Source organism: Lolium perenne, chromosome 4 (assembly GCF_019359855.2).
Source record: "Lolium perenne isolate Kyuss_39 chromosome 4, Kyuss_2.0, whole genome shotgun sequence".
Taxonomy (NCBI): Eukaryota; Viridiplantae; Streptophyta; class Magnoliopsida; order Poales; family Poaceae; genus Lolium; species Lolium perenne.
Window position 1 is genome coordinate 3,820,737 of NC_067247.2, and position 11,245 is coordinate 3,831,981.

The window sequence follows — 11,245 nt, forward strand, 5'->3', positions numbered from 1 at the left end:
TCGACGGCGTCGAGCCGGCGCACTTGCAGCTACGGGAGGCTAGCTGCAACTTCTGCCGCTGGTCCGTGGAGGTCTTGTTCGACGGGCAGGGCAAGATGTACCTGCACACGGGGTGGGACAAGTTCGCCCGTGACCTCCACCTCGAGCCCGGCTGCCAGCTCACCTTCCTGTACGAGGGGGACGGCGAGATGATCGTCAAGGTGTTCGACGACACCGCCTGCCGTGTGCACTACCCCCACACCGGCGAATCCGGCTCGGACACCGATAGTTAGAACTTAGAGTGTTGTCAACTCTATCTTCGTTGCTTCGTGTTGTTTGAATTCTATATTAAATTGTATGAAGCTACGATGTTAGGTATGATGATGTTATGTCCAAATATCAATCTCTTGTGCATCCTACCTTGCCTCGCTGACACCATCCCGGGATATTCATATTTGTTTGGACCAACAATGTATGAGGCCCTTGTCATTCCATTTGCTTTGGTATCTCAAAATGCCGATGATTAGAATGTTTGGTCAACTGTACACTCCGGGGTGACGCCTTGATGAGCCCTGGTGTGATGGCACGAATATCAATCTCTTGTGCATCCTACCTGGCCTCACTGACGCCATCCCGGGATGTTCATATTTGTTTCGACCAACAATGTATGAGGCCATCGTCATTCCATTTGCTTTGGTTTTTCAGAATGCCGATGATTAGAATGTTTGGTCACCTATACACTTGGAGGAGGGGCCAGTGAACCTGGTGCGATGACACAAATATCAATCTCTTGTGCATCCTACTTGGTTTCACTGACGCCTTCTCTAAATGTTCATATTTGTTCCGACCAACAAAATATGAGGCATTCCATTTAGTTCATAATAGCTACTTGTCTCTTATTTGAGTTGGCACTTCTTAATTGCATAGCCCTTTCTTCCATTTTAGTGCTGATGATTAGAATGTTCGATCAACAGAGGACCCCGGGGTGACGCAAGTGAGCCTGGTGCGATGGCACAAGTATCAATCTCTTGTGCATCCTACCTGGCCTCACTTACGCCATCCCGGGATGTTCATATTTGTTTGGACCAACAATGTATGAGGCATTCCATTTAGTTCATACTAGCTACTTGTCTCTTATTTGAGTTTGCACTTCTTAATTGCATTGGCCGATGATTAAATTTTGTGGTCACTACACTTGGGGGAGGCGCTAGTGAGCCTGGTGCGATGACACAAGTATCAATCTCTTGTGCATCCTACCTGGCCTCACTAACGCCTTCCCTAAATGTTAATATTTGTTTGGACCAACAATGTATGAGGCATTCCATTTAGTTCATACTAGCTACTTGTCTCTTATTTGAGTTTGCACTTCTTAGTTTCTTTGGCTTGTTCATATATGTGCAGATATGACGTGGTATGTCGTGTACAAGGGCAAGGTTCCCGGAGTCTACAACGACTGGGAGGAGTGTCGGAGACAGGTTCACCGTTTTAGCGGTAACAGCTACAAAGGGTACACCACTAGAGCGGAGGCCGAAGACAGATACGCACGCTATCTGGCGGGAGAGAGGACGGAGCGGAGGAGGAACCGGATGAAGACCACTTTCATCGGGACGGTGCTAGTAGTGACTCTAGCTCTCTTCTATGTGATGCTAGTTTAGATGATCGACCTTGTGTAACCACTAGCTCATTTGACTTGTAACACCGTAACACTTCTCTAATATTTGAAATCTTGTGAATCATGGAGGCTAATGTGAAGGACTATGTATTGGTATACTGTGCTGTTGTATATATGTGTTATATATTCTGTATCTGTGCTGTTATACTGTGCTATACAACCTGTACAAATACATGCCAGAAATACAAAAAATGAAAATGAACTACTAGTAGTGGCGCACCAAAGCTGCCAGCAGTGGCGCACGTCTGAGATGCCACAGTGGCGCACCTAAACAAGCAGCAATGGCGCACCATCTCGCCGTAACAGTGGCGCACCCAAGGAGGCAGCAGTGGCGCACCGACAAGAGACGATGATGGCGCATCGCTGCTGAACAACAGTGGCGCACCCCTTTGGAGTAGTAGTGGCGCACCAGTGTACCTATCAATGGCGCACGATGCAGTGCGCCACTGTTACTTAGGGTAGTTGTGGCGCACCAGTAGTGCGCCACTACTAAAACTTAGCAGTGGCGTGATAGTAATGGCGCACCAGCAGTGCGCCACTGATGGGGGATAGTGGTGCGCCACTGAATAGCTTTTTCCTAGTAGTGGGAGCACTGTGTAATTTGTATATATTATCCATGAACGCAGAAGCAACCGTGGCAGCCGAAAAGGGGTGTGCTAAAGGGATGAAGTGAGAAAAACGACTGAACTTGTCAACCACAACCATAATGCAATTAAAACGACCTGATCGAGGCAGTCCTTCGATGAAATCCATGGAAACCACCTGGAATGCAGAGTCAGGTACTGGTAAAGGTTGCAGGAGGCCTGGGTACTTGGAACGATCAGCCTTGGCCTGCTGGCATACAGAACAAGATTTCACAAACTGATGAACTGATGCTGCCATACCCTTCCACACAAATAGCTGTTTCAATCGCCTCAAGGTAACTGGAATGCCAGAATGACCTCCCATTGGGCTAGCATGAAATTCCAGAATTAGTTGTTCTTGCATTGCTGAATTGGAGGGAAGCCATATTCTCCCTTGTTTCCTGATAATACCCCCATGCAAGGAAAACTGATCATCTGGTTCTTTAGCGATAGATAGGCGTTGCAGGAGTGCTTTAGCTTGAGCATCTTGCTGGTAAGCATCGAGGACAGCTAAAATCCAAGCTGGTGGACTGCAAGAAATAGCATGAATTTCAAGTTCAGGGTGTGGTCTGCGAGATAAAGCATCTGCAACCTTGTTTTCCAATCCTTTCTTATACACAATTCTGTATTGCATGCCCATTAGCTTGGACAAAACCTTGTGCTGCCAAGGTGTATGTAAACGCTGATCAGTGAGGTGAGTCAGACTAGCATGATCAGTTCGAATTATGAACTCTTTATGCTGCAAGTATGCTCTCCACTGTTGAACTGCTAGTAATATGGCCATATATTCTTTTTCGTATGTAGACAATCCTTTGGAGCGTGGGCCTAGAGCTTTACTGACAAATGCCAGAGGATGATCCTTTTGCATGAGAACAGCTCCAATGCCAGTATCACAGGCGTCTGTCTCCACAACAAACACAGCAGAGAAGTCAGGTAATGCCAAGACAGGAGCTGCAATGAGAGCTTTCTTCAGTGACTGAAATGCCAATTCAGTTTCAGTAGTCCATATGAAGGGAACATTTTTTCCTGAGTAGAGCTGTCAGTGGCTGGCTAATAGATCCATATCCTTGCACAAATTTTCTATAATAACCAGCCAGGCCTAAGAAGTTGCGAAGCTGTTTGACATCTACAGGTGTAGGCCACTCCTTGACTGTTTCAATTTTTGCTTCATCCGTGGCCACTCCAGATGCTGAAATCACATGTCCCAGATAGTGTATACTTGGCTGGGCAAACGAACATTTTGAGATCTTGACCTTCCATTGGTTATCCTGCAGCAGTTGTAGTACAAAGTTGAGGTGCTGTAGATGCTCCTGATAATTGGTGCTATATACCAGGATGTCATCAAAGAAAATGACAGCATATTTGCGACGTACTGGAGCTAGAGTCATGTTCATCTCTGCTTGGAAAGTTGCTGGTGCACCAGTCAAACCGAATGCCATGACAGTGAACTCATAGTGGCCATGGTGTGTATGAAAAGCTGTCTTATGTTCGTCACCTTCTGTCAGCCGAATCTGATGATACTCAGCGCGCAGATCCAACTTGGAGAACCAGCAAGCACCATGCAATTCATCCAAGAGCTCATTGATGACAGGTAATGGATATTTGCTCTTGACTGTTAAAGCATTCAAGTGACGAAAATCAATACAAGGTCGCCATGTCTGATCTTTCTTCTTGACCATGATCAGTGGTGAAGCAAAATTGCTGGCACTAGGACGAATTACTCCAGACTGTAACATCTCTGCAATCTGTTTTTCCACTTCATTCTTCAGTTCAGGAGCCAAACGATATGGTCTGATTTGACCAGGTCGAGCTCCTTCTATCAATGGAATAGAATGGGACACTGCTCTGTGTGGTGGCAGCCCTTCAGGTTCTGCAAATATGGAAGCAAATGTGTCAAGGATAGACTGAACTTCTTGAGGCACACTAGTCTTGACACTGTCAGCAGCTTGCACTACATGTAGTTCTATCACAGTACAAGCAAAGGTATCAGCTGGATTTCCTTGCAGGCACACCCAGGCTCCCTTGTGCTAAAATGCAATCCATTTCTGTTTGCCAATCGATAATCTGAGGACTATGAGAAGACAGTCAGTCCATGCCCACAATTCCATCATAACACTAGTAGGAAAACCCTTATAGGCAAAGCTTAGTTTTGTGGCGCACCACTAAAAATGCGCCACAGAATATTGTTTTGTGGCGCACCATACTGGGTGCGCCACAGAAATAGCTTAATTTTGTGGCGCACTACGAAATGCTGCGCCACAAAAACTTGGTGGGGCCCACATCCTGCCACGCCCAACCATTGGTCTTACCTTTTCTACGGCGCACTGCACCTGGTGCGCCACAGAAATAACGTGTTCTGTGGCGCACTGGCCTCGGTGCGCCACAGAAATACTATTTTCTGTGGCGCACTTGTCTGGATGCGCCACAGAAATAACGTGTCTATATCAAGGCCGTACCCCTCCCTCGCCAGACAGTTCCTCTCCCCTCTCTCCCCTCTCTCCCCGCGCCGCCGCCTTCCATGGCGAGCGCTGCCGTCGCTGTCGCCGCCGCCGCCGCCTTCCTCCGCGAGGGCCGGATGCCGCCACGCTCTACCCATCCCCGCCACCAGCAGCACAAGCCGCTGCGGCGTGGAGGAGGAGGGGCCGGCGCGGCGTCAAGGTGGAGGAGCCGCCGCCGCGTCAAGGTGGAGGAGCCGCCGCGACCTCCACCCCTGCCGTCGTCGTCGGTGAGCTCCTCCACGACTCTCCAAATCGTCGGTGAGCTCCCTCCCCTCCCCTCCCTCTTCCTCCCCCGCGCGAGCACAACGTGCTCGACGAAATGCTCGCTCGGTTGGTTAATCTTGATGCTACTGGTGGGCTTAGCTGTTAATCTTGATGCATTGCTGCTAGTGATGCTTAGCTGTTAATCTTGATGCTACTGGTTCATTTGTTGGCTCTGGATGCATTGCTGCTAGTGATGCATTGCTGCTCGGTTGGTTAATCTTGATGCTACTGGTGGGCTTAGCTGTTAATCTTGATGCATTGCTGCTAGTGATGCTTAGCTGTTAATCTTGATGCTACTGGTTCATTTGTTGGCTCTGGATGCATTGCTGCTAGTGATGCATTGCTGCTAGTGATGCATTGCTGCTCGGTTGGTTCATTTGATGCTACACTGGTTCATTTGTTGTGCTCAGTGAGGTTAACTGTTAATCTTGATGGCTTATTACTACTGGTTCATTTGTTGTGCTCAGTGAGGTTAACTGTTAACAATTTTCTTGATGGGTTCATAGGAATTTGATGCTACTGTTCATTTAAATGCTTGTTGTGCTCAGTGAGGTTAACTGGTTCATAGGAATTTAAATGCATGAAATGCTACTGGTGGGCTTGTATACATACATATTTATAGTTGCTCTTGGTTGGCCTGGGATTAGTTTTCTGGACCCCAAGTAATTCTCTGTTGGGATTAGTTTTCTGGACCCCAAGTTTTTTGGACCCCTGATGATTTACTTGATGGATTCTTGTGAGCTTATGGTATGCTTATAATGCTCTGATTAGTGGGGAAGCTTGATGTCTTAGCTCAGCCAGTGATGTCTTAGCTTTGTTTTGAACTCAACTGAGTAATGATAAATTTCTATTTCTTGTGTTGGCTTTGATGAAAATAGAGATATCCACAGTAGGGGATCATGTAAATGAATGCCACTGTGGTATCCTTTGAAGAAAAAGGACTGTTTCTGATGGTTTTAAAAGGCTAGGTGGTGCTAGGTGATTCAGTTGGCTACCAAGACTTGTCTCATCTGGTTAGCTGGGATATGCTATGTGTTGTTGCTTGTTTAGGCATATCTATCACTTACTGGATTTACTGGTTCTTGATTGGCCTCTCTTTTGCCAGCATCACTTGGTCTATATACCAAGTGATGAATAATCCCTTTGGAGCATCTGCTCCATGCATGCTATGTGTGTTTGAGCATCTTGACTTATGTCCCTATGATAATGGATCATCAAATGTTTCCCTTTGTCCCTGGTTGCCTCCTTAATTGATGCCTTATGATCCAAATGACCTTGTAGTGTCACTTGACTATTCAAGTTTCAATGTTGGTTACTTTTCCTCTAGTGCAAGAAATGGTTGAGCAGATGTTTATCCACTGTTGGCCTTTATTCTTGGGTAGCTCAAAGTGTCATGCACTTACTGGATCATCAAATGTTTCCCTTAATTTGTCCCTGGTTGCCTCCTTAATTGATGCCTTATGATCCAAATTACTATATTATTGGATTGAGTGATATGGCTACTGCTTGTTTGCTCTCCAAATGCTTTATATGTGTATTTGACCATGCTTATGATGGATTTCTTTTAAGGACTCTAGCTAGATTAGAGGGGAAAAAGTTGCTGCTTTGTTGCCTATGATAATGGATCATCAAATGTTTCCCTTTGTCCCTGGTTGCCTCCTTAATTGATGCCTTATGATCCAAATGACCCAAGTCCCTTGCATGATCCCATTTGTCCCTAATGTTGCTTAAGATGAATAAATTCCCTCTAATCACCATTTGGAGATCAAGACTAGTTCTTGATTTCCATTAGCTAGACTCCAATATTAAAAATGTCTCCCAAATATGGAGACAAACATTTTAACATTACCCCAAGTGATTTACTTGTCGATGATTAGATGGTTGGTCGATCACTCGTACACTCGGGGTGGAGCAAGTGAGGCTTGGTGTGATGGCACAAATATCAATATCTTGTGCATCCTACCTGGCCTCACTTACTCCATCCCTGGATGTTAATATTTGTTTCGACCAACAAAGTATGAGGCATTCCATTTAGTTGATACCACTTGGCTCTTTCTTCCATTTTAGTGCCGATGATTAGAATGTTGGGTCAATTGTACACTGGGGTGTCGCTAGTGAGCCTGGTGTGATGGCACAAATATCAATCTCTTGTGCATCCTACCTGGCCTCACTAACGCCATCCCGGATGTTAATATTTCTTTCGACCAACAAAGTATGAGGCATATGATATCTAGTTGAGATACCACTTGGCTCTTTCTTCCATTTTAGTGCCGATGATTAGAATGTTTGGTCACCTATACGCCGCAATATACTTTGTAGACGAGCTCCCCTTTCCCTAGCCGCCGTTCCGTGAACGAGTCCTTGACGAGACAACAACGCCGACATGCCTCTCCGGCGCAGCACCACTTTTCTTCTCTCGCCGTCAGATCGTGAACGAGTCCTTAATGCGAAGACGGTGCCAGCCTCCCTAGCATCATGCCGACCCCTGTTGTCGTGCTTCAGGCCGTGTCGATCAGTGGACACACGGTTTGAAGCGCGGCAACACGGCCCGGCATAATGCTGGGCAGGCCGGCACGGTCTTTGCATCAAGGACTCGTTCACGTACTGGACAGCGAGGGACTGGCGTGGTTCTGCGCCGGAGATGCAGATCGGCGTTGTTGTGTCGTCAAGCACCCGTTGACGGAACGCCAACCGGGGAAAGGGGGCCCTTCTGCAAAGTATACGGCGGTGTATACTGCAACTATGGTTTCGACCATAGTATTTGTGTTGACCAACAATGTATGAGGCACTTATTCCATTTTGTCATTCCATTTGCTTTGAGATTTTCAAAATGCCGATGATTAAAATGTTTGGTCACCGTACACTTAGGGGTGGCGTAAGTGAGCCTGGTAAGATAGCACAAATATCAATCTCTTGTGCATCCTACCTGGCCTCGCTTACCCCATCCCTAAATGTTAATATTTGTGTTGACCAACAATGTATGAGGCACTTATTCCATTTTGTCATTCCATTTGCTTTGAGATTTTCAAAATGCCGATGATTAAAATGTTTGGTCACCGTACACTTGGGGGTGGCGTAAGTGAGCCTGGTAAGATAGCACAAATATCAATCTCTTGTGCATCGGACTTGGCCTCACTGACGCCATCTCTAAATGTTAATATTTGTGTTGACCAACAATGTATGAGGCACTTATTCCATTTTGTCATTCCATTTGCTTTGAGATTTTCAAAATGCCGATGATTAAAATGTTTGGTCACCGTACACTCGGGGGCGGCGTAAGTGAGTCTGGTAAGATAGCACAAATATCAATCTCTTGTGCATCGGACTTGGTCTCACTTACACCGTCCCTGAATGTTAATATTTGTGTTGACCAACAATGTATGAGGCATTTATTCCATTTCTCTTGTGCATCGGACTTGTTGGTCTCACTTTCTTCCATTTTCATCATAGTAGGAACTGGATGAAGGACCCCGATGCAAGTGAGCCTGGTGGGTAGAGATGACGGAGCAAAGGAGGAACCGGATGAAGACTACTTTGTATCTTGAAATTGTGAATTTTGTATGAATTAAGAGTTGTATGCAAAACATTTGACACTTGTCACTCTATATGTATCTCGATCGGGTTCTAAGTAATGTGATGATGATGTCTATGTTATATCTGTGCAATGTACATGATATTTATATTATATCTGAATGTTGCTGTATATAACCTGTGTATCTGTATTGCTGTCTATAAACTGCATGTGTATAGCAGGCAGAACAAAATCGTGTATAATACAAGCAAATTCTGTGGCGCACTAAAAACCAATTCTGTGGCGCACCCTTTTCTGTGGCGCACCTAACAACAAGTGCGCCACAGAAACCTTAATTCTGTGGCGCACGGCCAGGTGCGCCACAGAAAGCTTATTTTTGTGGCGACGTTTCTGTGGCGCACCCTCCATGCGCCACAGAATCGAATTTTCGTGCGCCACTGATGAGGCTTTTCCTACTAGTGTAACTCTTGAGTGGCAAAATTTTGAAACAAGAGGTAATGGATAGCTTGTCACAGACCCACTCACACTGAGGAATATATGTGTTGCAAGTTAGGATACCACCACCAGCAACCTTGACCCGATGAGGAGTAGGTAATGGAACATGTCCAGTCAGTTTGGTAGCCAGAGATGCATTCACAAAGGAATTGTTGCTACTAGAATCCAACAGAAACACAGCAGGATGTCCTTGAACAGTGCAGTGGAGCACAATAGACTGCTCAGGAGGTAAATCTATGATAGACACATCAGTTAATTGCATTAGTTCCATATCTGTTACTGAATCAACCCCCTCCCATTGATAAGTATCTGGCTGCTGGAAAAATTCCACCATCTCCTGCACCACATGTAACTGAACTGTAGACTGACACTTTTGCTCACGTGAGTATTTCTCACCACAAGTAAAGCACGGATTCTTAGCACGGCGATAATTTCTGAGAGCTGCAATTTTGTCGTCCGTTGTCCTGGACATTTCTGTGGACCGAGTCTGAGAACGATCATCCAGAGGACGGCCATAAGCAGGAGCAGTAACTGGGGCTCGTCGAGCTGTGGTAATGACTGAAGAGTTCAATGTGGTCATGCCGTCACCAACCTCCTCCTGCACCAAAGCAATAGTATACGCAGTATCCAAATCTTGAGGAAGTTGAACTGCTACTAACAAACGAACTGCAAGTTTAAGGCCCTCTAAGAAGCGTGTGACATAGTGCAGTGGATCAGGTTGATTTTCATAGGTAGCTAATTGATCAACTAATTCAGCAAATTGGTTCACATACTCCTCTACGGACCTTGTCTGAACTAGCTTATACAAGCGTCTAATGAGACACTGGTGTTGATTTCTACCAAAACGGAGAAGAACTTCCTGACAGAATTCAGACCAAGTGAATTTCCTAATGGATGTTTTAATGGAGTTCAACCAACGAGCAGCTGGGCCAGTGAACTGCATGGAAGCAAGTTTGACCCAAAGGTGTGGTGATGTATCGAACAGATCAAAATAATCCTCACAACGAATCTGCCACAGCTGTGGGTTTTCGCCATCAAATTTGGGAAAATCCACGCGAGGAACACGCCCGCGCGGTGGTGAATCAGCACCCTCATCTCGGAGATCGAATGAACGAGGAGCATGATCGGAGTTGCGGTTTTGGCAGATACCTCGTGCCGGAGGTGGTATGTAAGGGCCAGTGGCCCCAACTACTGACCTCCGTGTCGCTGGTGTCGCGCGGCGCCCCTCCGGGCCGGTGTCTGCGTCGCCCCCAAGCATCCTGGTGGCTTGATCCGGATCGTCCTGGTGGGCGGCGAGACCCACTTGCTCCCGCAGCTCAGAGATGTGCTGCTGAAGCGTGTTCTCGACTCCATCAGCGTACAACTGCATGTTGCTCACCGCCTTGTCGATGGAGGAGCGCACAACCGATTCCACGGCGGTGTTGACGGCCTTGGTGATCAAGGCGTCGATGTCCCTCTTCCGTTGCTCCTGCTGCACCGCCGAAGCCGCGGTGAGCGTGTCGTAGATCGCGCGGCCTTCTGGGGTCAGCGACTCCATGATCTGTTGCCGAGCGAGATCTGCGGCGCGGCGAGCTCGAGTCTCCAGCGCGATGCGATGATTGCGAGAAGGGAAGAAAAATATCGGTGGATTTGAGTGGTGGGTAGGCTCTAGATACCAATTGTTAACATCACGCCCGAGTTCTACTCTCGATTTCACAGGGATTGTGGCCAGATTACAGCAATTCAGAGTCTAGGTTCGAATTCCAGAGAGGAACAGAGAGAAAGGAGAGATACAAGCCAACCGGCTGGGCCGAAGCCAATCACACATTCGCTCCCTAATCCGTCCATCAACGTGGGTCTTATATCGACGACCAATCCTTGACAGCCAAATCATCAGCGGGCCCAGTCCTTCGCAGGGAAGCGGGAGCTTTCCATGCGTGCACGCCGTTCACGCTGTGCCACTTGGTGCGGCTCCATGTTGTCAGGGTCGGTGCTAACAGGCGGCGGCGGCGATCTGGTGAGGGAGAGCAGCTTATGGTGGAGGAGAGGTCGGCCGAGAGGAGAACGGCGGTGACCGGAGACGAGACTGGGACGACGGAGGGCTTGGGTGGCCGGAGATGGGTAGAATCGGGAGTAAATCGAGAGGTGCAATCCTCGAGCCTAGCTACACATGGGAGTGATTAATGGCTGACAATTCTTTACT

The 11,245-nt window shown here is 47.1% G+C and overlaps 1 protein-coding gene across 1 annotated transcript; it reads right to left on the bottom strand.

Moving 5' to 3' along the window:
* Positions 1-2,228: 2,228 nt before the first annotated feature.
* On the bottom strand, positions 2,229-10,600 carry LOC139838811 (uncharacterized). Its single transcript, XM_071828835.1, has 5 exons — positions 9,127-10,600; positions 3,648-4,144; positions 3,405-3,542; positions 2,414-3,250; positions 2,229-2,243 (listed from the first exon to the last, which is right to left on the bottom strand). Exons 1-5 carry the CDS (start codon positions 10,598-10,600, stop codon positions 2,229-2,231), a joined length of 2,961 nt encoding a protein of 986 aa, XP_071684936.1.
* Between the last annotated feature and the right edge of the window lie 645 nt (positions 10,601-11,245).